At 43.0% G+C, this 27,219-nt stretch overlaps 1 protein-coding gene across 1 annotated transcript; it reads right to left on the reverse strand.

The window, feature by feature from the left end:
• Positions 1 to 21: 21 nt before the first annotated feature.
• On the reverse strand, positions 22 to 25,899 carry LOC311110093 (calcium uniporter protein, mitochondrial-like). The gene is made up of 8 exons (XM_084188658.1): positions 25,571 to 25,899; positions 5,184 to 5,256; positions 4,706 to 4,876; positions 3,603 to 3,707; positions 3,011 to 3,177; positions 2,522 to 2,725; positions 1,303 to 1,419; positions 22 to 1,190 (listed from the first exon to the last, which is right to left on the reverse strand). Exons 1-8 carry the CDS (start codon positions 25,679 to 25,681, stop codon positions 1,113 to 1,115), a joined length of 1,026 nt encoding a protein of 341 aa, XP_084044784.1. The 5' UTR covers positions 25,682 to 25,899; the 3' UTR covers positions 22 to 1,112.
• Positions 25,900 to 27,219: the final 1,320 nt, after the last annotated feature.

Consider the following 27,219-nt stretch of genomic DNA (forward strand, 5'->3'; position numbering starts at 1 on the left):
AAAAATTTAAAAAAGCTTTTTACCATTGTTCTTTTTTTATTGAGGGTATTTGACAACTGTTTTCATCTTAAGATCCCTTTATTGGTTAATTACATATTTCCCCCCCATTGGGCCCAGGATTGGAAACCCTCCGGTTGCTGGCTCACGGCTCTAACCGTTAGGCTACCTGCCGCCCTCATTTTGTACAACTTTAACAGTACCAATCTTTTTTTTTTACACCACATGACTACAGGCATATTCTTCAGCCAGAAAATATGCTAAAGTGTGCATTATATAGCTCAGATAAGACAACTCAGGGTACCAATCAACGATCTCATGTTTTTAAAAATCTTTTATCATTGTTAGTCACTTGGAGATATTTACTAAAGCAATGACAATGCACGAGGTACTGCTTATTTGTATGTAAACCTGAGTGCTGGACACCAATTCATGTTTCTATTTCTGAGGTGTATAAGAAAACAGGGACCATTTTATTCACTGTGGGTAAGGTACTTTTCTTGTAATGTGGTCTACCAGGGAAATTTGGCTCTGAGCTTTTGGGAGCTGGGGATTGCACTACGAGCATTTGGAGAGGTGCGGGGGGCTCCTATTGAATTAGAATCTCTCATTTATACAATTACAGTTGTAAAACTTGAAATATGTTTAGGGTTTTGATGATTGAAATTAAAGTCAATTGAGGTGCAATAAAATAATGAAATTGAATTTGTGAATTCCGTCTCAGTTCTCTTAATCTTTGTAAACATTAGGAATGGATAATCTCATTATATACACACATACGTCATTACTATTTCATATTCAGAACTTTGCTCTTCTATAAGAAATTACACTAGCTACTATATTGAATTACTGCAACGGCCATGATTGCAGAAAAAATATGATTAGTATTCAGGAAAATGCTTTCTCATATGATATTTCTTTCAATACTTATATTACTCCAAATGACTTCGGTATCACTTCCAAGACTGTAAACGGTGTAAACCAAAGCTCTAGAATGATCTGCAGGGTTAGTAAGAAAAAGCCACAATTATCAAAATAAACGGGAAGAAATGGCACAGAAGTGCTGCTGCTCAGTAGTCCTTCAGTTTGACACGGTGTGTGTGTGTGGTTACTCCTCATGGCTTGCGCTGGATCTGTTCTACAGGGAGCTGAAGTTGGGTTGGATTCCTTAGACGTCTCAAATCTTCTTCCACCTAAGGATGACACACACACACACAATCAGCAGAAGCCCTGTGTAGACTCAATACATCAGTGGAAAGTCCATTAAGCAGTGATCAGACATTCTGCAGTGCCTTGTATAAGTACCGAAGCCAACTCCTCTCTCAGATCATTGTACTTCTGCACGTTGAAGCGCTCCTTCTTGGCACCCTTGTGGAAGTAATACAGGAACTGCCTGTCTTTGGCGTCTGGATAGACATAATCCTACAGAGAAAAAGAACACAACTACCATGATCCATCTGAACACAACCACCATGATCCATCTAGTACATACTGACTTGTGTGTATCACTTCTGCTCATAATTATCGGGGTTTGAATTCTAACTTGAGATAACTGTGTGCAACTCGAACCTCTACGTAAATCATGCACCGATGTCATTAGGAGATTTGATCAAAAGACAGGTGATGCACCTAGAAGCGTAATAGAGGAAGGTTGGTGTGTGCCAGCCTTCTTGTTGTAGCATGGATGTATACAGTTCTTACTGTACTTTGATGATAGAATTTACAAAATAATATGGACGTAGGACACAGGTGCTGTGGGACGAACTGGAAGGTTTACTGGCCAGACTCTCTCGTGTCATCAAGACCTAGGGGGGGGGGCTTCTTCTATACAGTGCATCCTATACACATTGCAGTACACATTGCAGCCACAAGAGGGCAGACATACGTGGACATTTCTCTGTTACACTTCTAAGTGCATATCACCTGTGTTTTGATTACATCTACCATTGACATCAATGTAGAGGTTTGAGCTGCACACAGTTATCTAAAGTTAGAATTTAACCCCAATAAATCCTTCATACTGTACAGTGTATGGCAATGGAGGAGTAGGTCACATATGGGCACTTGACTACTCTAACAGCTCTAAGTTATTGTAAAGAGACCAGGTGTGACTGAAATGAAAATGAAAGCCTCTTGTTCAAGTGCCCTGTAGTGACAGTACTCTTTGTGTACACAAGGGGGAGACATTGCCTTGGCTACATGTTTTGAGACAGTGTACTATACCTGCTTGTTGAGGACATAGCATGGTTAGACTCCTGTACTATACCTGCTTGGTGAAGACATAGCATGGTTAGATTCCTGTACTATACCTGCTTGGTGAGGACATAGCATGGTTAGATTCCTGTACTATACCTGCTTGGTGAGGACATAGCATGGTTAGATTCCTGTACTATACCTGCTTGTTGAGGACATAGCATGGTTAGATTCCTGTACTATACCTGCTTGGTGAGGACATAGCATGGTTAGATTCCTGTACTATACCTGCTTGGTGAGGACATAGCATGGTTAGATTCCTGTACTATACCTGCTTGGTGAGGACATAGTAGGCGAAGACTCCGATGCTGGTGCAGTAGGTGAGGAAGTAGGTGACGGGCTCCATGACGTCCCAGGAGTACACCCACCAGGTGAGCCAGGCCAAGGCCCCACCCTGCACAGACAGCAGGGCCACACCTGTCCACAGAGTCCTGGAGGAGTGGAACTCTGCACTGCGCGCTAGCTGTGCCTTCACCTGTATAGGGAATCGACGGGTGACAGCGGTTACTAGTGATAGCTAAAACAGGCTCTCGCACTCACGCAATCTTATCTTTGAAGGTTTACCGAGACAGCTTTATGGTTGTCGACCAAAGGGGTAGGTAGTAGGAGTTACACAGAGACGAGAGAGATGAGACAAGATATGCAAGAGAGAGAAAGAGAGCGAGAGAGAGAAATAAAGAGCGAGAGAAGAGACAGACGGAATGAAAGAGAAAGAACAAGAGAGACACTGAGTCAGAAGTGCTCCCCTCCCCTCCAGTACCTCTTCCAGAGGTGAGAGGTCCTGTTTGAGTCCATCCAGTCTCTCCATCAGCCGTCTCTCCTTCAGCAGGAGGTGGTCAGGCAGGTGGAGGGCCATGTGGAGCAGCTGCACCATGTGCTTCATGTCCTCCACGTCCGCCACATGCTCACTGGACACACTGGACGCCTCTGGACACACAGAACATGGGTGGAATTCATTACAATACAGGCACTTTGGGAACTCATGTCAAAATGATTACACTTTGGGAACATGCATCACTATTCCACCAATTCCACCTCAGACTGAAGGTTGATGATGAGGAGGAGGATCATGCTGATACTCAAATGACTAATGATGTTTCTTTTTAGAATGACTGATAAAGATCAATTGATATCATCATCATCATGGTCCTCTGTAGCTCAGTTGGTAGAGCATGGTGCTTGCTACCCCAGGATAGTGGGTTTGATTCCCGGGACCGCCCATACTTAAAATGTATACATGCATGACTAAGTCACTCTGGATAAAAGCAGCTGCTAAATGGCATATATTATTATATCATCATGATCTCTTAAACTGTTTAAACTTCCTTTGCTTTGGGAAAGAGTTGCTTTACCTCTTTCAGGGGAGTGAACGTTGTATACAGCATCATTGATGAGGAGCTGGAAGTCTTTGTCCAGGAGAGTGTCCATAGAGGTGGTGTTAGCTACCCGCGTTCCATCTGAGGACAGGAGGATAACAGATGGATAGTCTCTACAGAGGCGGTGTCTATAGAGGTGGTGTCTACAGAGGCGGTGTCTATAGAGGTGGAGTCTACAGAGACGGTGTCTATAGAGGTGGTGTCTACAGAAGCAATGTCATCAGAGGCGGTGTCTACAGAGGTGGAGTCTACAGAGGTGGAGTCTACAGAAGCGATGTCTACAGAGGTGGTGTCTACAGAGGTGGAGTCTACAGAAGCGATGTCTACAGAGGTGGTGTCTACAGAGGTGGAGTCTACAGAGACGGTGTCTATAGAGGTGGTGTCTACAGAGGTGGAGTCTACAGAAGCGATGTCTACAGAGGCGGTGTCTACAGAGGCGGTGTCTACAGAGGCGGTGTCTACAGAGGCGGTGTCTACAGAGGCGGTGTCTACAGAGGCGGTGTCTACAGAGGCGGTGTCTACAGAGGCGGTGTCTATAGAGGCGGTGTCTACAGAGGCGGTGTCTACAGAGGCGGTGTCTACAGAGGCGGTGTCTACAGAGGCTCTGTTAGCTACCCGCGCCCCATCTGTACGAGACAGGAGGATAACAGATGGTTATAGTGTGTGCGCACGCACACACACACACACACACACACACACACACACACACACACACACACACACACACACACACACACACACACACACACACACACACGCACACACACACACACACGCACACACACACACGCACACACACACACACACACACACACACACACACACACACACACACACACACACACACACACACACACACACACACACACACACACACACACACACACACACAGCACCATATTCATAAAGTATCTCAGTGCTGATCTAGGATCAGTTCTGCCCTGTCCATTAAAATCATATTCGTTATTATCTAAAAGGCTAAACTGATCCTAGATAGGCACTCCTACTCTAAAATGCTTTATGAATACGGGCCAGTATGTACATTTGTGTGTGTCTACAAGTGTGTGTGTACGCCCTACCCTTGGTGAGCACGGAGGCAGAGGTGACTCCCGGGTCTTCTCTCTGTAGGTCGTGGATGAGGTCTCCTACAGTCATCAACATGGGCCTGAGGAAGAACAGACAGCGCTCCTGCCTGGAGGGTAGCGGCAAAGCCAGCACCGGACGTCCATGTTTATACTGCAACCACACATCTAGACCGCAGACAGAGAAAAACACCAGGTCAAATGGGCAGTTAATGGCCTTGTGTTTAGAATACAGTGCAGCTCATTCTCACCGTTTTACATAACTCAGCTCATTGCATGCAATAATATATGGATTGTCGCAGGTCTCTGTGTTTATTATTAATAGTGATATGAACAGTCTACCAAAGATTACAATTCTAAAGCCATTTATCAAAGGCTGGCACTTTAGAATAAAGAAATACACTGTGTGTAAAGTCAAGGCAGCCAGAGTAATGTATTAGTTCTAGAAAGGTGTACTGTAATGACAGTATCGTACCACTAGAGGGTGCTAGGGTACTGCAGAAGACCACTTGGGGAGGACATATCCACTGTGGCTGTCTGGGATGGATCTGAAATGAGAGAGAGAACACATTACAGAAGGTATTTATTTTACCTTTATTTTAACAGGGAGTCCCATTCAGGCCAAGGTCTCCTTCACAAGGAAGCCCTGCATACACAATTTACAAAACACAAATATATAAAAATGACAAATACTGTACATTTAAGAAAAACAAATCACATTAAAATCAGCAAATAGGTCTCCATTCAACATTTTGAACAGCCCGAGAGGCACCAGAACATCCTTTTACAAGGAACTCTGTAGATCTTTCTATACATGGGGTGCAAAGAAAACAGAATGTCTTAGTGGCTTATCAGCTCAATATCATCAGAATCAACAGAAGCCATCCCTTGGCAAACTATCATGCTGCCAAAGACAGAAAGACAAACATTTGAAGTTCTACATGATAAAAATTAGAGTCAGCAAACGACCAGCTTCTATTCTTCATACCATCTCTTTGTTTTCCCAGGGCGGCGTCTCGAGACAACGTTTACTCGATTATAAAAAGAAAATTATGCAGCCAGTCATTACAAAAGTCCTTTTACTGAGATACTGTGTGATATAAACATTGATATTGATATATATATATATATATATATATATATATATATATATAGACATATTTCCAGAATCTCATTTCCAAGATACTGTATCATTATATTACCTTAAATAGCCTATCTTGCTGCATCACCCCACAACAACCACAGATATAGCCTACAGCCAACTGATTTTTTCGCTGACTACACCATGTCAAACTTTCTGCTGACGCAACATTTCTCTATTTGTATTCAATACCTTCTTGGCTTGGATGGAAGATGGAAAACTGTTCCGTGTTAATATGCACAATCATATCCCTCTCACCATCACTATCCAATCTCACTGAGGGAATGGTAAAAGGCTGGCTCTCACCAATCTCCACATGACACAAAGCCACAGAGACTTAGCCTGGCTAAACCAGACTGAAGGGTGATTGTCAAATGGTGAGCGCAGCATTCAGTCTGGTCAACCAGGCTAAGGATCATAGACACTGATGCTTTTACTTGAATACCTGAAAATAGACAAAAATGGTGCTGATATGGTTTTTTATTTCCATATCAATGCCCCTATTACGGATTCATCCGATTCATCCCCTACTAATCTGTTGCTGAGTAGTACAATGATTTGGCATATTAAGTTTAATGGTTGGGAATATGTCGCTGGCACTGGACCTGGAAGCAATGAAAGAAGCTGTAAGATAAGGACGTAGAGTAATAGCTGTAAAAATGTGTGTGTGTATAATTTAAGCACTTGTATAAATGTGTGTGAATGTGTGTGTGTGAGTGAGTGTGTGTAAAGTGATTCTGTATAGTGCTACAATTATACCAACACAACTCCCAAGAGGTATTGTGATGCCTTATACATGCATTCACCCACAGACAACTGCCACTCTTAAGCACATGTTCACACGCACAACCACAGTGGGTAAAGACATATGGTTGTGTTAAATGTGAGAGGTGAATCAAGGTTTAGGTCATAACTGTTGAATTAATGATTAATTACCTACCTCCACACCATTCAAATGGAAATGACTCCGTCTGGTACGAAGAGGACTTGGAGGGTTTGCCAACGATGCCTAGTGAACATGTAAACACTACCTTCTGGCCAGCAACAACAAGTTGGGCCCCTTGAATTGGAAGCCTATAAAGCATGTTACTGCAGTGAGTTACTTTAATGTGATCAAATGCCAAAAACTATTCAAAATATAAAACATTCCTTTCTGACAGCATTAGAAGCCTAAAGTGTGACATCATAGTGACTTTAAAAGTGATCAAATGTCAATATCTACTACACTAAATGTAGACACTACTTTCTGACCCCATGTACGGTCAGTATTAGGAGTGAAGAATGACTTAAGAGTGAAAAAATAGATTTTGTCAAAATTGATTCCGTCTCCTGTTGCATAACAGTAAAATGTAAAAGGAGTCTTGGTGGTTGAACAGATCTGTGAGTCTCTGTCTCAGCAGCAGTGACATCCAGGGACCTGACAATGTGTGTGTGTGCGTTCGTGTCTGACAGTCCATAGCTGTCAGCCAATCAATATCACATTAAAGAAGAGGAGTGCTGATGCCATCCATACACTGCTATAGCTATAGGTCCAAGACACTGCACAGAGGAAGGGATAGGGGATCCGCCAGAGGGAAGGGAGATCTGTAGACTTACGCACCAGTGGTTATGGTTAAGAGTGAGAAGGCAGGAAACACTGATGAGACGAGAGACATCCAGGCCTTAAGTGGGGCAGGCTCCAGCAATAAGCAGGGTAGGTTACTTTCTAAATGTAACCCGTTACAGTTACTAGGGCCGGGAAGATACCAATATCGCAATATTTTTTCCATGGCAAAAATGAAAACACGAAGGTCCTTTAAAAACCTGCTGTATGTAATATATTGTGTGCTATAGCTTGGAAAATAAATAAATGTGACTCTGGATGACAACATCATGATGTTTGTTTCTAACATTAGGGCTGTTTTCCTAAAGGAGTTAAATCCGAGTTTCCTTGCCGTGGTACGGACTCGGGAGAGGCAAAGGTCGAGAGCCATGCGTCCTCCAAAACACAACCCTGCCAAGCCGCACTGCTCGCTTAACCCGGAAGCCAGCCGCACCAATGTGTCGGAGGAAACACCGTACAACTTGCGACCGAAGTCAGCCTGCAGGCGCCCGGCCCGCCACAAGGAGTCGCTAGAGCTAAGCAAAGCCCCCCGGCCTAACCCTCCCCAAACCCGGACGACGCTGGGCCAATTGTTCGCCGCCCTATGGGACTCCCGGTCACGGCCGGTTGTGACACAGCCTGGGATCAAACCCGGGTCTGTAGTGATGCCTCTAGCACTGCGATGCAGTGCCTTAGACCGCTGTGCCGCTCGGGAGGCCCCCCTTGCCGTGATACTAACGAGTATCGTGATACTGGCATCATCCCAGCCCTACTAGTTAACTGTCCAAAATTCTAAATCAGTAACGTAATCCAATTCAATAATTGGATTCATAAATCAGTAAACAATGGTTTCAGTAGGAAAGCAACAGGAACTCTACTGGCTGTTAGTTCAAACTCATTATATTGCATATAAGGATGGGTATGAGTAATACAGTACTTGAACGGAAGATCTAGTAAATTGAGACCCCGACTGAGTTCCAAAATTATAAAAGATATATATAAAACGGTCCGCGGGCCTACAAAAGGGGTGGGCCTACAAAAGGGCCGGGCCGCCAGTTGCCATCCACCGGCCTAGACTGAAAACACTAGAACCCCCCTGAACATAGACAGGTTCCACAGTGAAAATATTAGAACCCCTCTGAACATAGACAGGTTCCACAGTGAATACACTAGAACCCCCCTGAACATAGACAGGTTCCACAGTGAATACACTAGAACCCCCCTGAACATAGACAGGTTCCACAGTGAAAACACTAGAACCCCCCTGAACATAGACAGGTTCCACAGTGAAAACACTAGAACCCCCCTGAACATAGACAGGTTCCACAGTGAAAATACTAGAACCCCCCTGAACATAGACAGGTTCCACAGTGAAAACACTAGAACCCCCCTGAACATAGACAGGTTCCACAGTGGAAACACTAGAACCCCCCTGATCATAGACAGGTTCCACAGTGAAAACACTAGAACCCCCCTGAACATAGACAAGTTCCACAGTGAAAACACTAGAACCCCCCTGAACATAGACAGGTTCCACAGTGAAAATATGCAAAAACATTAGTTTGATAAAGACAAAGAGCATATTTTCATCAGAATCATTATTTTATTTGACCAGGTAATTTGACTGAGAACACTGACTTTGTTTGTGTGTGCGCACGTGACTGTGGTGTGTGTGTGCGCATTTGTCTGTTGTGTTTGTCTGTGTGTGTGTGTGTGTGTGTGTGTGTGTGCGCGTGTATGTGCATGCCTTTGTCTGTTGTGTGTGTGTGTTTTATACATATGAAAAGTGCATGGATAAGGAGCCGAGCGTCAAACTCGGAGGCCGAAGCAATTTATCTCTGGGGTGACGATGCGCCGTGCGTGCATAGTGAGTAGTGGTTAGACCGCTGACAACAGCTAACACCTGGAAATATGTAAGCAGTCAGGTTCACTGCCATGTTGCACTGTTCCCATCATACAAAACATCAAATGGGAGATGACTGTCATGGTGGAACAGGAACACACTAAGTGCTATAGTATGAATACTGTAAAACAGTATTCCCTTCATATATCAATGGGGTGACAGAACGTATCGCGGTCCTGTCAGTGCTATAAAATGAATACCGTAATACAGTATTCCCTTCATATATCAATGGGGTGGCAGAACATATCGCGGTCCTGTCAGTGCTATAAAATGAATACCGTAATACAGTATTCCCTTCATATATCAATGGGGTGGCAGAACGTATCGCGGTCCTGTCAGTGCTATAAAATGAATACCGTAATACAGTATTCCCTTCATATATCAATGGGGTGGCAGAATGTATTGGCCTTCATTAAGAGCTATAGTATGAATAATCCAGTGCGTTTCCCACTTCCCAGCCAAGCACCTGGGGGTGGAATGTAGTCTGGTCCCAGATCAGTTTTTTCTGTATAGCACATATGCTTGTTAAGAAGAGAGAGGATATGGTCTGACAATGACCATAGTAGGAGTTGGTAAGGCAGCACAAACAGATCTGAGACCAGGTTAGATTGAATGCCCATGTCAATATACTGTCCAATACATTTCAATTTTACACCTTGCACTTTCTCCTGAAGGAGGATGGATGGACCACGGTTAGAGGTCAAAGCAGAGTCGCAGTATAGACATTTATAACCTCAGCTGTGATGAGGAGACTACACAAATCTAATACCTCAACAATGGCTGCACAACAAGATCATTTCTCTTCATGTCTGAAAATCAGGATCAGCAAATCAAGCCACAGGCTATCCTCGCCCACATCTAAACATGAGACACTCATTTAGCCCTCAGCGAGACACAGGCCGAGTCAAGTGCAATTCAAAACAAGAGGGACGACTCCATCAGCGGCGTTCAATTGGACGTGCACTCTTCCCCGCATCTCGCCGCCTGTGAAATCAAAACACACAAATTGGCCCCCCTCCCCTCTCTCCACTGCCTCTCTCATCCAATCAATATGCACGGTGTGTGAGGTAACTGCTGCAGCCACATCGCCCCCTGGCCCTCCGGTGACATTCACACATTTTGGGACTCCTTCAAGGAACAGAGGCTAGTAGCTACAGCTGATATTTCTCAATTTCTGTTCCTCCAGCTCTCATTTCTTATCTCCAAAATGTGATTTCCTTATCTCAAAACAGATTGCATGATGGGACAGAGGAACTATATACATTTTGCAGGAGTGTGGTTGGTTCTCAGAGTCAGACACAGTACACATCATGATAAATTGTCCTTTCCTCCTTCACGTGTATACGGTCAACCTGGAGTTCAAAGTGATATGCGCTGTTTCACCACTATCAGTTTGGATTCCAGGCTAGAAATACAGTTGGTTTGCAGAGGGTCAGTACAGCAGCAGCTTGGTGATACACTGTCCTTCCTCCTTAGTAATGTAGGGAGGCCATTTCCCCTAGTGTTGATCAGGGGACATCATGGTGATTGATTGGTGACAGACAGTCACATTCTGGCTGGTTAATTTCCCCAGTGACCGGCCGCTTAGAGCCCAGCACCCAGGCAGGCAGACAGGACCAGACCCAGTTATTATGGCTCCTGTCACAGGCTGAGCTATGGCCCTCATGGGGGCCCTGCATGGGAGCTCTGTTTCAGTACCCACCACCCACTGTACCGCCACCCAGGGCTCTAACACCATCTCATGCTGAATTCTGAATGGTCCATTTGCCACTTTTCCCAATAGGCTCTCCTGTAGATTTGAACGTCTCTGATGGGTGTAAACAACATACCAACCTATCAGAAGGAATGATTGCGCAATTGCATTTGGCTTAAACCTATCAAATCCTTTCCGATCTACAGGAGTGCCTAAGGGGTAGGGGCTTGGTGTTTGAGTTGGAATTCAGCGCCAACAGACCAATAGTGTGGTCAGTCTGGGTCCACCTCACACCCACCCAGCCCTGACACGTGTGTATGTCTAGGTGGTACAGTACTAGGGGCTATGGGGAGATTTGGACTGGAATTTAGAACCAACCAACCAATACCGTGGCCAGCCTGGGTCCACCCAGCCCTGACTGATTGATCAATGACCAGAAGAGGAGGAGTTATGTTAATAGTTGCAGCTGGACACGGCCCAGGAAACAAAGACTATCTAACAGCTAGGTAGCCTAGCGGTTAGCGCATTGGGCCAGTAACCAAAAAGTTTGCTAGTTCTAGGGCTGACCCCATTTAGTCGACTGGTCAATTGTTTGGTCGATAGGCTGTTGGTCGAACGAGATTTCTTTAGTAGAGCAGTAGCAAAAAATATATATAAATAAATCATGGTGTACAAGACACCTGTCTGATTGGCGCCTGTCTGAGTGGACTGATCCATTGTGGTAGTCCATCACTAAGACATGTGATACTGAAATTGTATATGGTTATATTACATAAGAACAATGGTGCAACACTAATAAAAATAATATTATTTTATAACAAATTAGCTTTCTCCCACGTTGGACAGGGGTCGCTGTCCGCGGTTCTGAAACATCAGTGCGCTGTTTAATTGGCACCTTTTCCTAGACCATGTTGCTATGCGCATAATAAAAAGGTTAACCAGCATATTGGTGTTAAGAACAATGCGGCGGAGGTAGAAGCGGAGTTAGGAGACCTTGCCTTAATTGTCTAAGAAAAGTGAGGAGAGAAGAAACCACAACTTAATTACGTCTATAATCAATAGCCTAACTATATAAGACAAATAAGACAGATCTTGCTTCTGTTGCCTGTTTGAGTGTTTGTTTAACAGTCTACTGATTCCGTGAGCACCAAGCCTCATGCAACCACATGTCAGATAAACTATTTCACAAATCTGTCTGTTTTTATCTTTACTATGCTGTAATAAAGGCTTTACTATTATTATTTTTTACATTAGACCAGCCTCTCTGGTATTATTTAGTGTTGTTAACACTGTTTCAAATTGTCCAACAAATTATACACTGAACAAAAATATAAAAACGCAACATGTAAAGTGTTGGTGCCATGTTTCATGAGCTGAAATAAAATAACCCAGAAATGTTCCATACGCACAAAAAGCTTGTCTCAAATTGTGTGCACAAATTTGTTTACATCTCTGTTGGTGAGCATTTCTCCTTTGCCAAGATAATCCATCCACCTGACAGGTGTGGCATATCAAGAAGCTGATTAAACAGCACCTTGTGCAGGGGACAATAAAAGGCCACTGTAAAATGTGCAGTTTTGTCACAACACAATGCCACAGATGTCTCAAGTTGAGGGAGCGTGGAATTGGCATGCTGACTGCAGGAATGTCCACCAGAGCTGTTGCCAGAGAATTTCATGTTAATTCTCTACCATAAGCCGCCTCCAATGTCATTTTAGAGAGTTTGGCAGTATGTCCAACCGGCCTCACAACCGCAGACCACATGGTTTGCTGATGCCAACGTTGTGAATAGTGTCCCATGGTGGCGGTGGGGTTATGGTATGGGCAGGCATAAGCTAAGGACAACGAACGCAATTGCATTTTATTGATGGCAATTCGAATGCACAGAGATACCGTGACAAGATCCTGAGGCCCATTGTCGTGCCATTCATCCGCCGCCATCACCTCATGTTTCAGCAGGATAATGCACAGCCCGCAAGGATCTGTACACAAATCCTGAAAGCTGAAAATGTCCCAGTTCTTCCATGGCCTGTATACTCACCAGATGTCACCCATTGAGCATGTTTGGGATGCTCTGGATCGACAGCGTGTTTCAGTTCCCGCCAATATCAAGCAACTTCGCACAGCCATTGAAGAGGATTGGGACAACATTCCACAGGCCACAATCAACAGTCTGATCAACTCTATGCGAAGGAGATGTGTCACGCTGCATGAGGCAACTGGTGTTCCCATCAGATAATGACTGGTTTTCTGATCCACGCCCCTACCTTTTTTTTAAAGGTACCTGTGACCAACAGATGCATATCTGTATTCCCGGTCATGTGAAATCCATAGATTAGGGCCTAATGAATTTAAATTGACTGATTTCCTTATATGAACTGTAACTCAGTAAAATCTTTGAAATGGTTGCCTTTATATTTTTGTTCAGTGTATTTATATTAATAATAACCCTCCTTTTTTCTTGATCTCCTTCTTATTGTTATTATGATCATCATTATAATAATAAGTAAATGTCATTAGTAGGCTTTGTATAGCAGCCTTGTAAATCCACCATCTAGCTATAGGCCTAAGAGCGCATCCTGTTTAGTCTTAATACCGTAACTTATTTAGGCCTATATTTCAATACTAATATAGGCTACTGTATCAATCAATCATTTATTCGTTAATGTCATTACACAGCATACGAGTCATTCATTATTTGAAATGCAATCCAGCATTTTAGTTTAAATGAAATAGAGCGACCACAGAATAATTAGCGTAAACAATAAATAGGCCTAAACCGCTCCATTTCGGAAATTCACAAATCAATGCAGACTGTTTTTAGTTTTTGCTGTAATAAAGGCTTTACAAAAAAAACATTACAACAGACTCTCTGGTACGCTTATAAATTAGTGTTGTTTACATGTTTCCTAATGTTCAGAAAAATTATATTGTAATCTAAGAGCACCTGTTTGGCACACATAATATGCACGCAGCGCTTGCTCCAGTATTTTCCACAACTAGTCAAATTTATTCCACACATCTGACTTCCCCTCTACCTCCTGAGCAACCAGTAAACATTCCCATTTCGAGTTTGTCACGTCTTATGCATCCATTTTGCTGTCACATGTGTTACGGTGTTCAGAGTTTATTATAACCAATTTATTTATGTGATTATGATATGCTATAGGTCAGGCCCTATTGATCACGTGCATGCAATGCATACATGTGTCACGTAAAGAGAGCAAGGTTTGAGGGAATAGAGAATGTTTTTCCTAAACAAATTAGGGATTTCGGTAACATAAATTTTAAGTCAGAAATGGCTGTAATTATGTTGCAGCTTCAGCAAAATGGACAGCGCGATAAACACTGTTGATGTTCTGTGGTGGTCGCTGCAGCAGGGAGGAGAGAGAGACAACGGGTGCTAGTCACAGTCACTAGCTGTCTTTTTTTTTTTTTTTTTACACAGCGCAGCAAGTCTGATCCAGGCCCGGCAAAATCAAATCAATTGCGGTCGGACTCCCTCTAGTCATGTGTGTCTTAATGATTTAATCAAACAGTGTGCTTAAAGCAGCAGACAAGCTCAGTGCATATAGTTGATTTGATTAAAACACATAGGATGTGTCTATATATGGAAAAATACAAGTTTTAACATCTCCACCAATCGATTGGTCGAAAGAAAAAACAATTTTTGGTCGGGGACAGCCCTAGCTAGTTCAAATCCCTGAGCTGAGTAGGTGAAGAAAAAAAACCAAACATTGGTCGATTTGCCCTTGAGCAAGGCACTTAACCCTAATTGCTCCAGGATTGCTGTCATTAGTGGCTGATCCCTGGCTGTGAGCCCACTCTCAAGGGCGTCTCAGGGGAAGTGTGATATGCAAAAAAATACATTTCCATTTCATCACACACTGTACAGGTTATACATTTGCACGTGTGAAACAGGCCAAATATAAGCACCCCCTATTTGACCTTCTGAATGGTTCCCATGTAATAAACAGTTCCAGGGACCAGGGATGAAAAACAGAGGGATGGAGAAACCAAATTACTGGCTGCTGTCATCATGACCGAGTTCAGGCTGCACTGTACCATGAAAGTGATTTGCATCAAGGCATTTGTTTTCTCTTTCCTTTCGACAACATTCTCTTAGAGAGAAAAAGAGGGAGGGAGAGAGAAAGAGGGGGGGAGGGGGCAACGATTGGACAGGCAGCTGAGTGAGAACATGGGAGCAGGAAGACAAAAACATAAGGAAAAAGGGAAAGACTGCATGCAGAGAGAGGGTGGTGAGAGAGAGGCGGATGTAACGCCCTCCCCATGACAGCTCTCCAAACGGGTGTTCTGCATGCTTCAGGGGACATGGTGATAAAGCAAAAATGAGAGAGAGAGAGAGCTGGAGCTTGAATAGTTTTTATTCCTCAACGTACTGCAACAGACATATTACACATTGGTCTGAATTCGGTTTTGATACTATTTGGAGCAGTTCATTGTTTTGAATGACTCTTTATATGGATGTTACTGTTAAGACAACATACTGCAGTAGCTAAGGGCCAGCTGCTGTATTCAAGTCTTCATTGAAATGCAGAGTAGATCAACAATATGCTTAAGTGTGTGTTAGGAATAGAGGTGGGTAATTGGGTGGTAGATAACTGGCTGTTAGCTAAGCCTAGATAAGTGGGTTTCGTAACAACTCACCATTTCTTACCAAAACCACACATATATAAAATACTTCAGCATTGATAGTGTCACTGTCAATTGCTTCCTAAAAGAGATTGAAAAACTGAAGAGAATCCACTTTTTTGTTTTTCACAAATATATATTCTTTCAGGAGAATCCTCTTAAAATATGTAACTGCATATTGGATGGCCAGTGGCCTGCCTCACACAATGACAGCTACAGGCAGAAGATGACACGCACTTTTCTTGCTTGTCAGCTTCCTTCCTTGAGTAATACGAGGTATATTCTGACTATATATAGTCAGTCAGTTGGTAGCATGGCATATGAGAGCATAAAATAACCATTGTAGAACAGTGTGCATACTTGTCCCATAATCTTGCCTGCGTTCCAAGATCTTCTATAAAACAGTTTGGATTAATTCCAAAATGTATATGCAAATTACACTATTTATCACGCTTGGCAGGAAAAGGTTCCATTCTAATAGAGCGACAACCAGCTTTGGCTTTTTAACTCCTTAGTTATAGGCCTAAACAATGATAGCAGGTTGACCCCACAAACCACCAACCTACATAATAATAACTATGTCAGTTGAAGTCTACGACAGTAAAAAGTCCATCCATTGGTGAGAGCCGAGAGACATAAAAAGGTCTCTACAGAACAGCAACAAGTTACTCTGGTTTTAAAAGACCACAGCGTCTCAGAGCAGGAGTGCTGATCTATAATAATATGCCATTTAGCAGACGCTTTTATCCAAAGCGACTTACAGTCATGCGTGCATACATTTAAAAAAAAATTGTGTATGGGTGGTCCCGGGGATCGAACCCACTACCTTAGCGTTACAAGCGCCGTGCTCTACCAGCTGAGCTACAGAGGATCAGTTCCGCCTTTTAGATCATAATTAATATGATTACATGTACAGAGGGAACCTGATCAGTCTCAATCTGATTCTATCCCTTGATTTTTGGCCAATCATTTAGCCGGAGATTGAGCAGACTCATTACTCCTCACCCTTAAATCATTGATTCAGTCTTACAGGACTAACTGGAATTGATTAGGTGCAGGGTGAAAGCTAGCCAGAGTCATTGAGAATGTGTGTGTCACAGTGCACCTCCCGTCACAGATATATTCATTGACTTCGGTGTTCCATTAATAGTTAGTTGCAGTTGCTACTTTCATTTCTGGATTTATAAATTAAATGATATGTACCCATTGATTCTTGATGAATATAACTTATAAATGCCTCATGAGTTTAGTTCAACTGTCGTACCCCATCAGAAGGAGTTTGGGAAACCCTGCATTCGACTATGTTCACAGATATTCCCAAATTACATTATGCTACAGAGACCTCTGATTATTCACTGTTAAGGGTTCATACACATTTTGACAGATGGAATTTCATGACTTCTCCATGACTTTTAACCAAATTTCCATGACCAATAATTGGTGGCGTCTCTATGTAGCCTCCATGAAAAAGTCAGCATAAATGTGATATTGACACTAGAAGGCTGCTAGTATCTGATCACATGTAGGCCTGGCCTACCATCTCCTGTCGTTGTGCCATTGATCAAGGCACTTAACTCCCCACAAAGTAGAATAACTGCACTGTTAGGCTACTGTATAAAACACATGTGGTCAACCCTCCATCTGGAGAGCTACTGGGTGTGCAGGCTTTTGATCCAGCCCTTAAAAACATCAGAGTCTGCTTATCAAGGTCCTGTTGAGCAGCGGATGTTTAGGCTGCATTGTGGTCATGGCTGACATGTAGATTTTTAAGTGATTGATAATATAAATAAAAGATCCCAGAAATGTTCCATATGCACAAAAAGCTTATTTCTCTCAAATTGTGTGCACAAATTTGTTTACATCCCTGTTAGTGAGCATTTCTCCTTTGCCAAGATAATCCATCCACCTGACAGGTGTGGTATATCAAGAAGCTGATTAAACAGCATGATCATTACACAGGTGCACCTTGTGCTGGGGACAATAAAAGGCCACTAAACTGTGCAGTTTTGTCACACAACACAGATGTGGCAAGATCTGAGGGAGCGTGCAATTGGCATGCTGACTGCAGGAATGTCCACCAGAGCTGTTGCCAGATAATTTAATGTTCATTTCTCTACCATAAGCTGCCTCCAACGTCGTTTTAGAGAATTTGGCAGTACGTCCAACCGGCCTCACAACTGCAGACCACGTGTAACCACACAAGCCCAGGACCTCCACATCCGGCTTCTTCACCTGCGGGATCGTCTGAGGAGGGTTCCCCTGCCCAGTCGTGAAACCCATAGATTAGGGCCTAATGAATTTATTACAATTGACTGATTCCCTTCGATGAACTGTAACTCAGTAATATCTTTGAAATTGTTGCATGTTGCCTTTATATTTTTGTTCAGTATATTTAAAAAGGAAAACACAATATGAAAATTCAATGACTTTTCCAGGATTTATGACCGTAAGAACCCTCATTTGACATGGAACAGCGCATCCTGCGCATTCTCAAACTCAAACAGGTCTACTAACACGCATGCACCGGATTCACAGACTAGTGTGAAATAAACTTGAACATTGCTATTCAATGCAGATCCCGCCTTCATTACGCTTTGATCAACCTTTTTTTGACACCGTGTGTGAATCCAGGCCAGTGAAAGGCCACCTTGTTTTATAAAGGAGTCAGTGCGTAGTTCCCCAAAAATTGGAGGTGCCGGTACAGCGGTACCAACCAGCCAGCCAAACAACAGAGCAACCGGACAGCAATCTGACACTTAGGCAATAAGACATTCGTCTCTGTTGGGTGACAGTTTAGCCAACTTTTGAAGAGAGAGTTTGTGAACTTCTATAACACAGGGTGATCTTGCAAGCTAGCCACCTATAGCTAGCAAGTTAGCAAACCAAATGCTAGATAGTTAACTTGTAGCTATAAGATATTTAGTGGGCAAACATTAGTAGTGAATTTCAAGTGTAACTTGATCACCTCTCGTGCTGCTCAACAGTGGATCGTCACGTCAGGTTTTAATTGGCGGTATTGAAAATCATACCGTCGGTATACGGTATACCGCCCAAGCCTACTTGACATTGCCTGAAAATAGTATGTTTATGTCACGGCTGTTGTAATTTCTATTTGTTGTAGGCTAACTATATCTGATAAAATCTTTAACACCAGTGTACCGTTCTGTGCTAAAGGTTAGAATATGCAAGGCAAACCCATTTTGCCATCTTTTAATTTTAAGCTAAAGAACTTCTAAAAAGGCAGAAACATTTCCTTTCAACTCTTGAACTCCATTTGTCTAGAGGAGAATGCGTCTCAATAGTACCTTAACTGAGCCTCTACCGGATACCACAGGACTGAAATCCTATGGAAACTGGCAACAAATAGCCTTTCAGGGGATATCAACACTCAGTTTTACTGTCACATCCCATTTATGAAATAATAGGTATTAATGTCCATTTAGTATTTAACATTAGGATCCCCATTAGCTGCTGCCAAGGTTCCAAACAGGATTAAACAGTTACATCACAACAAAACATCAACAAGATATTATTACATCTTTACTCTAATACTACAATATAAAATCCACAATACAACAATATCAGTGTGTGTGTGTGTGTCTCTTCACAGTCTGCGTTGTGCCGTGAGTTGTTGTTTTATCTGTTTTTTTAATATGATTTTACTGCTCTGGAGTTACTTTATGTGGAAGAGAGTTCCATGTAGTCATGGCTCTATGTAGTACTGTGCGGTTCCCAGAGTCTGTTCTGGACTTGGGGACTGTGAAGAGACCCCTGGTGGCATGTCTTGTGGGGTATGTATGGGTGTCTGAGCTGTGTGTTAGCTGTTTGAACAGACAGTTCGGTGCGTTCAACACCTCTCACAAAGACAAGTAGTGATGCAGTCACAGAGAATGGTATTGACACACAGAATGGGAGCACAGTAGACATGTAAACCTCTCTGCCTCAGTGGTGTCCCACCATCCATCTTCTGACTGCTAGGCTGTTGGGGCCTGGTCAAAAGTAGTGCACTAAATAGGTAATAGGGTGGCATTTGGAACACATCCCTACTCTATAATAAATGAGTGCGGTCCGATGGGGGACGGGAATACTAATGAAAAGTCTCTAAACGGACATTGATTCCCTGGGCATTGTAAAATCCAGGGTGTGATGAATTAAGCCTAGACTAATAGTTTGTTATGGATTTTCTGTTACTAGAAGGCTGGTTTAAAAGCGCTTTGAAGCAGTTTGCAGAACTTAGGCCGTTGACTAAGGCATTTAAAGGCCTAAGTGATTGAAGTTAGTGGTGCAGACCTGAGCAAAACAATTATGTTTACACAAATGGAATAGCAGGATGGACACTTGACTAGGAGGCTGTGTAGAACTGAAGAAAGCAATGATGGTTACATGGAGTGTGGAATAAGGCTGGATGCTACAACTAATGAGTTCTGACAAGTCTGGTTCAGCTGGAGGTGAATTAGTGACAGTGAGCTGGCTAGTTCTTGATCTGCAGCTGCCCACTCATTGGGCCTGAGCCCACATGTACACACACACTCTCACGCTCTCTCTCTACTGGATGGATAGACCAAGTGACTTCATTCCATATGACACTGGGCAACAAGGTGAAACCAAACATCTGGAAACCACATTTGACTCTGTTCCATTTATTCCATTCCAGCAGTTACAATGAGCCCGTCCTCCTATAGCTCCTTGCACCAACCTCCTCTGCAATACAGCCATAATAGGTTTAGAAAATGGAATGGTTGTGATAAGAGGGTGATGAATTGGTTCTGAGGCACTGAGATGGAGAACCTAGCAGAAGATAAGCATTCCAATTGTCTTTATCTAAAGGTCCTTCATGTCTTTTTCAGACAGTCAAAAGGATCGTTGTATGTCTTAGGACAAAAGCAGAACTTTTTATCTGTCACAAAAACTCCCATTTGTAAAGCAGCTTGTTTTGAATAGTCAATTATTAAAGTATGGAAATGAAGGCCTCCCGAGTGGCGCAGCGGTCTAAGGCACTGCATCGCAATGCTTAAGGCATCACTACAGACCTGGGTTCGATCCCAGGCTGTGTCACAATCGGCTGGGACCGGGAGACCCATGAGGCGGAACACAATTGGCCCAGCATCGTCCGAGTTAGGAGGGTTTGGCCGGCCGGGATTTCCTTGTCCCATCATGCTCTAGCGACTCCTTGTGGCGGGCCGGGCGCCTGCAAGCTGACTTCGGTTGCCAGCTGGACTGTGTTTCCTCCGACACATTGGTGCGGCTGGCTTTCGGGTTAAGCGAGCAGTGTGAAGAAGTAGTGTGGCTTGGCAGGATCGTGTTTCGGAGGACGCATGGCTCTCGACCGTCGCCTCTCCCGAGTCCGTAGAGGAGTTGCAGTGATGGGACAAGACTGTAACTACCATTTGGGGAAAGAAAGGGCTAAACGTTTTTTTTTTAATACAAAAATCTATGGAAAGGAAGGACAGTGAAATTCATTTTCAAAATAAGCACAAATTGTACAGATTAATAGGAACATCCATCATTACCATCCTCACAGTTTGTTGTTGTTGTGTGGGCCAACAGTTAGGCAGCGAGTGAAATTACAACTCCATTCTCCTGGCTTTTTGGAGGATATTATTTGGCAACCCACACTGCCCATTAAATCTGGGTAAATTCCCAATAGGCTCTGGTCATAAACCAGAAATATGAGAGTGCAGTGGTAGCAATATACAGGCGTAAACCTTTAAAATGACAGACCACTATACAACAGCTGATTTTATCCAATTGACGTGTGATAAAGGAGTGACTATAGCTTCAGACCTCAGGCAAATGCCGTGCAAAAAGGCAGCATGGATGGCTATAATAACGACAGATGGATAGAGTGGTTGAGTGGTTTTGATACCATTGCACTCCGGCTCCCCATTACTCTGTGATACTGTAGTGAAATATGACCTGTGTTGCTAAAGCCACCACACATTGTTGCAGTGTGGGGTGTGCTGAGATAGACACCTCTGTGCCATATTACCTGCAAAATATGTAACTTCCTGCCACACCCATAATAACATTGCTAACTGTCTTTCTCACTATTTAATTGTTGTCCTCATTCATTTCTTACTGTATTGTCCTGTTAATTTGTATTACTCGTTGAGTATTATTATTTTTCCTATTATTATCCATCTGAGTCATCATTGATTTGATATGCGTCTATATGTTTGCTTTGGCAATGTGGTAACACTTTCCATGTCAATAATGCCTTTTGAACTGCATTGAGACAGACAGAGAGAGAGAGACAGAGAGACAGAGAGAGACAGAGAGAGAGAGACAGAGAGAGACAGAGAGAGACAGAGAGACAGAGAGAGAGAGACAGAGAGAGAGAGAGAGAGAGAGAGAGAGAGAGACAGAGAGAGAGACAGAGAGACAGAGAGAGAAGAGCTGAGTAGAACCAAGCTCCTAGCCTCCTACTGTTACTGTTCGGCTTATGCCCCCTGGACACGTGTAAGGACATATTGAAGGACATACAGCACATACTTGATGTATGGTTCATACATGTTTGAAATTGATAGACCCCGTTACTCCTCAACTCGGCCCAAGTCAGCATTTTTCATGTTGGCTTATCTGGGTCGAACCAAAGTGCTCTTATTTCACAAAGGCAGATAGAGATGGGAAGTAGGACTGAGTCTGGAATCATGCAAGCCACAATGACTAATACATACAGTCCAAAATAACCAGAGGGGTTTTCATTAACAAAACACTCCATCCGTTTACTGCAGTAGCTAATAATGCACTTCTGGGTCACAGGACAGAATGCAGCTTTTGTGATGTACATCAACGTTCCAGAACCAAGCTCTAGAATGTATTATAACCTCCATATTGAGACTATATCCTCTCAAATCCTCTTTTAAACTCTTTTAATGCTCACCACTCTAAGGTGAAAGGTCTGGCCCGTTCCATATAAATCGAGAAAGATTGCATCAGGGGTCCTATTCAGTTGGTGGATTTGTTTTGAAAAGGAGACCGGGGGATAAGCTACTACCCGTCTTGTCCATTGAGAAGACTTGATGTATGAATGAGTTGTGTCCAGTTGGCTGGATGTCCTTTGGGTGGTGGACCATTCTTGATACAAAACAGGAAACTGTTGAGCGTGAAAAACCCAGCAGCTTTGCATTTCTTGACAGAAACCGGTGTGCCTGGCACCTACTACCATACCTCGTTCAAAGGCACTTTAATCTTTTGTCTTGCCCATTCACCCTCTGAATGGCACACGTACACAATCCATGTTTCAATTGTCTCCAGCCTTAAAAATCCTTCTTTAACCTGTTTCCTCCCCTTCATCTTACACCAGTGGCGGTCAGTGCCGTTTAAGATGAGGGAGGACGATTTTTCTTTTTTTCCCCTGAGCATGGCCTTATTTCTATTACAGCATATCAGATGACTCTCATTCATATTCCATTCACCCAGTTCAATGTAACAGCGATAGGTTTAGGCTTCTACATGATACTCAAATTGTCCCTATACCCATCATGAGGTTGCTACAACCTAGCCTATGAATGAAAGTTCACAACATACAGTGCTATGAAAAAGTATTTGCCCCCTTTCTAATTTTCTCTACTTTTGCATATTTGTGATACTGAATGTTATCAGATCTTCAACCAAAACCTAATATTAGATAAAGGGAACATAAGTGATCAAATAACACAACAATTACATATTTATTTCATAAACCAAGTTATGCAACACCCAATTCCCCTGTGTGAAAAAGTAATTGCCCCCTTACACTCAATAACTGGTTGTGCCACCTTTAGCTGCAATGACTCCAACCAAAGGCTTCCTGTAGTTGTTGATCAGCATCCCCAAACCATCACACCACCACCACGCTTGACCTTTGGTATGATGTTCTTACTGTGGAATGCAGTGTTTGGTTTTCGCCAGGCATAATGGAACCCATCTCGTCCAAAAAGTTGACTCAAGTTTTCCAAAAAGCACCTGGATGATCATCAAGACTCTTGGAAGAACGTTCTATGGACAGATGATTCAAAAGTATAACTTTTTGGACGACATGGTTCCAGTAATGCCTGGCAAAAACCAAACTCTGCATTCCACAGTAAGAATATCATACCAAAGGTCAAGCATGGTGGTGGTGGTGTGATGGTTTGGGGATGCTTTGCTGCCTCAGGACCTGGACGACTTGCCTTAATAGAAGGAACCATGAATTCTGCTCTGTATCAGAGAATTCTACAGGAGAATGTCAGACCATCCATCTGTGAGCTGAAGCTGAAGCGCAGCTGGGTCATGCAGCAAGACAATGATCCAAAACACACAATCAAGTCTACATGAAAATTGCTAAAAAGCAACAAATTGGAAGTTTTGGAATGGCCTAGTCAAATCCAGACCTAATCCCAATTGAGATGTTGTGGTAGGACTTGAAACGAGCAGTTCATGCTTGAAAACCCACATGTCTCTGAGTTAAAGCAGTTCTGCATGGAAGAGTGGGCCAAAATTCCTCCACAGCGACGTGAGAGACTGATCAACAACTACAGGAAGCCTTTGGTTGGAGTCATTGCAGCTAAAGGTGGCACAACCAGTTATTGAGTGTAAGGGGGCAATTACTTTTTCACACAGGGGAATTGGGTGTTGCATAACTTTGTTTATGAAATAAATATGTAATTGTTGTGTTATTTGTCCACTTATGTTCCCTTTATCTAATATTAGGTTCTGGTTGAAGATCTGATAACATTCAGTATCACAAATATGCAAAAGTAGAGAAAATTAGAAAGGAGGCAAATACTTTTTCATAGCACTGTAGGTGCACACAGGTCGAGAGACAAATTTGAGGTGACAGACAGTGACACATGGACAGACAGTGACATTCAGTACCGCCTTGCTGTGAACAGCACAGTAAATAAAATGGTCTGCCATCCAGTCAGGAGGGGAAGGAGGCCAGACATGCGCAGGCAGGCATGCGCACCACACACACAGTTTGCTCAGTAATGCATGATGATTATATGAATCTCACATACAGATGAGGTTTCACACACTTCACATTGCAATCTTCATTAACTTGGAGAAGAATGTCATTAGTGTCAGACACCACTAGGCCTACCTATAAATAGGGGACTACATGTATTATTCATTCATTGTTGTCATGCCAACACTGTGTGATATGGTGCTGACATTCTAGTTAGGATTGTAAATAACCTAGACTGAGTTCTTACAGTGATTTATTAATAATGCATGGGATAGGCCCACAGTCTAATAATCTGCTAGAGGTGGCACTTTAGTGCAGTAATTTCAAGCAAAGGAGAGTGATGCCAAGAGGGAAAAAGAGGACAGAGAGAGAGCGATCGAGAGAATCATTCAATTAAAGTGTTGATGCGTGTGTGTGTCATCACACACCTGTCTTCTGCATTCAGTTTCACTACTATATTCAGAGAGAGGAAGGCTATTTATTCCTCATTTAACAACATGTCTAGACGTGATGGAATGAATGGGAAAACCCTCTCGATCAATGCCATGCTAATTGCAATGCATCACTGTCTTGTCTAGACTGCCTATATTTTTTTTCATGATTAAAAATGAACGGTAGGCCTATTGATTAGTTGAAGGATCCGTAACTCTGTTACTATCTAGTGTACTTCACTAGATAGTAACGACGACACAAATATTTGGAAACAACGCATGCATAACACCCTCACTCAACAATCTCACTATTTGATAGTTCATTGGAACTCTACAACCGGTTTCTGAAACCAACAGAGCATGTGCAGTGCAGGGCGACAATATAACAGACCACTGTGCAAAACTTGTGAAGGAGAAAGACAAAACACTAGTTTGGATATTTACATAACGACGCGGCCGTCCCATCTATAAACTCTTGCAACAACGTAGCTCTCTCCTTTCACTACTCCCACACAGTAGTTTCAGTTTACCGTATGCAGTAATTTCACCGGAGATCGGGTTGTTTTGAGTGCGAAGTGGAACTGTTTAGTACATCCGAAAACTCCAGCCCGGAGTTTGGCGACCATTCGCAACGAAGCCATCGTTCTCAAATTAGTCCATGCGCTCTGGCATACTGAGCAGTAGAACACTTGTAGAAAATCTGCCTACACGCAGGATCTTCGTATCGTATTCCAGTTAACAACAGACTGTTTTGCGTGTAAACAGACCGAGGGCGGATGAGATGATAAGAGATAGGGCCTGAGCACAGCCCGACCGAAAGCAGCGTACCATTTCCTCCGTGTGCAGCAGTCAGTGACAAGCAGAGCACGCCCGCGTGCTAGAGTTTATTCTCTTCCCATTGGTGGACGTCACAATAGTAGAGGTCGGGTATGAATGGGCCATGCAGCATGTAAAATAAAACTGAAGGTACCACGTTCATCTGTACAAACAATAGTATGCAAGTATAAACACCATGGGACCACGCAGACGTCATACCGCTCAGGAAGGAGACGCGTTCTGTCTCCTAGAGATGAACGTACTTTGGTGCGAAAAGTGCAAATCAATCCCAGAACAACAGCAAATGACCTTGTGAAGATGCTGGAGGAAACCGGTACAAAAGTATCTGTATCCACAGTAAAACGAGTCCTATATCGACTTAACCTGAAAGGTGGCTCAGCAAGGAAGAAGCCACTGCTCCAAAACCGCCATAAAAAAGACAGACTGGTTTGCAACTGCACATGGGGACAAATATCGTACTTTTAGGAGAAATGTCCTCTGGTCTGATGAAACAAAAATAGAACAGTTTTGCCATAACGACCATCATTATGTTTGGAGGAAAAGGGTGGGGCAGCATCATGCTGTGGGGGTGCTTTGCTGCAGGAGGGACTGGTGCACTTCACAAAATAGATGGCATCATGAGGAAGGAAAATTATGTGGATATATTGAAGCAACATCTCAAGACATCAGTCAGGAAGTTAAAGCTTGGTCGCAAATGGGTCTTCCAAATGGACAATGACCCCAAGCATTCTTCCAAAGTTGTGGAAAAATGGCTTAAGGACAACAAAGTCAAGATATTGGAGTGGCCATCACAAAGCCCTGACCTCAATCCTATAGAAAATCTGTGGGCAGAACTGAAAAAGCATGTGCGAGCAAGGAGGCCCACAAACCTGACTCAGTTACACCAGCTCTGTCAGGAGGAATGGGCCAAAATTCACCCAACTTATTGTGGGAAGCTTGTGGAAGGCTACTCGAAACGTTTGACCCAAGTTAAACAATTTAAAGGCAATGCTACCAAATACTAATTGAGTGTATGTAAACTTCTGACCCACTGGGAATGTGATTAAAGAAATAAAAGCTGAAATAAATCATTCTCTCTACTCTTATTCTTAAAATAAAGTGGTGATCCTAACTGACCTGAGACAGGGAATTTTTACTAGGATTAAATGTCAGAAATTGTGAAAAACTGAGTTTAAATGTATTTGGCTAAGTGTACGTAAACTTCCGACTTCAACTGTATAAAATGACATATTTCAAACCCACTGCTGGGATAATATAAATTACCCAACAAAAAGGTCTCTCTCTCTCTCTCTCTCTCTCTCTCTCTCTCTCTCTCTCTCTCTCTCTCTCTCTCTCTCTCTCT

The sequence above is a fragment of the Coregonus lavaretus genome, assembly GCF_964263955.1.
Source record: "Coregonus lavaretus genome assembly, contig: SUPER_35_unloc_1, whole genome shotgun sequence".
In the NCBI taxonomy this organism is placed as follows: Eukaryota; Metazoa; Chordata; class Actinopteri; order Salmoniformes; family Salmonidae; genus Coregonus; species Coregonus lavaretus.

Excerpts from the sequence above, each read along its gene's own strand:
- LOC311110093 (XM_084188658.1), bottom strand. The coding sequence starts at position 25,681 with ATGGCTTCGTTGCGAATGGTCGCCAAACTCCGGGCTGGAGTTTTCGGA. Across the intron at positions 3,708-4,705 it reads TGCCTCCGTGCTCACCAAGG|ATGGAACGCGGGTAGCTAAC; the intron begins GTAGGGCGTACA and ends TCCTGTCCTCAG. Across the intron at positions 1,191-1,302 it reads TGAGAGAGGAGTTGGCTTCG|GTGGAAGAAGATTTGAGACG; the intron begins GTACTTATACAA and ends TGTCATCCTTAG.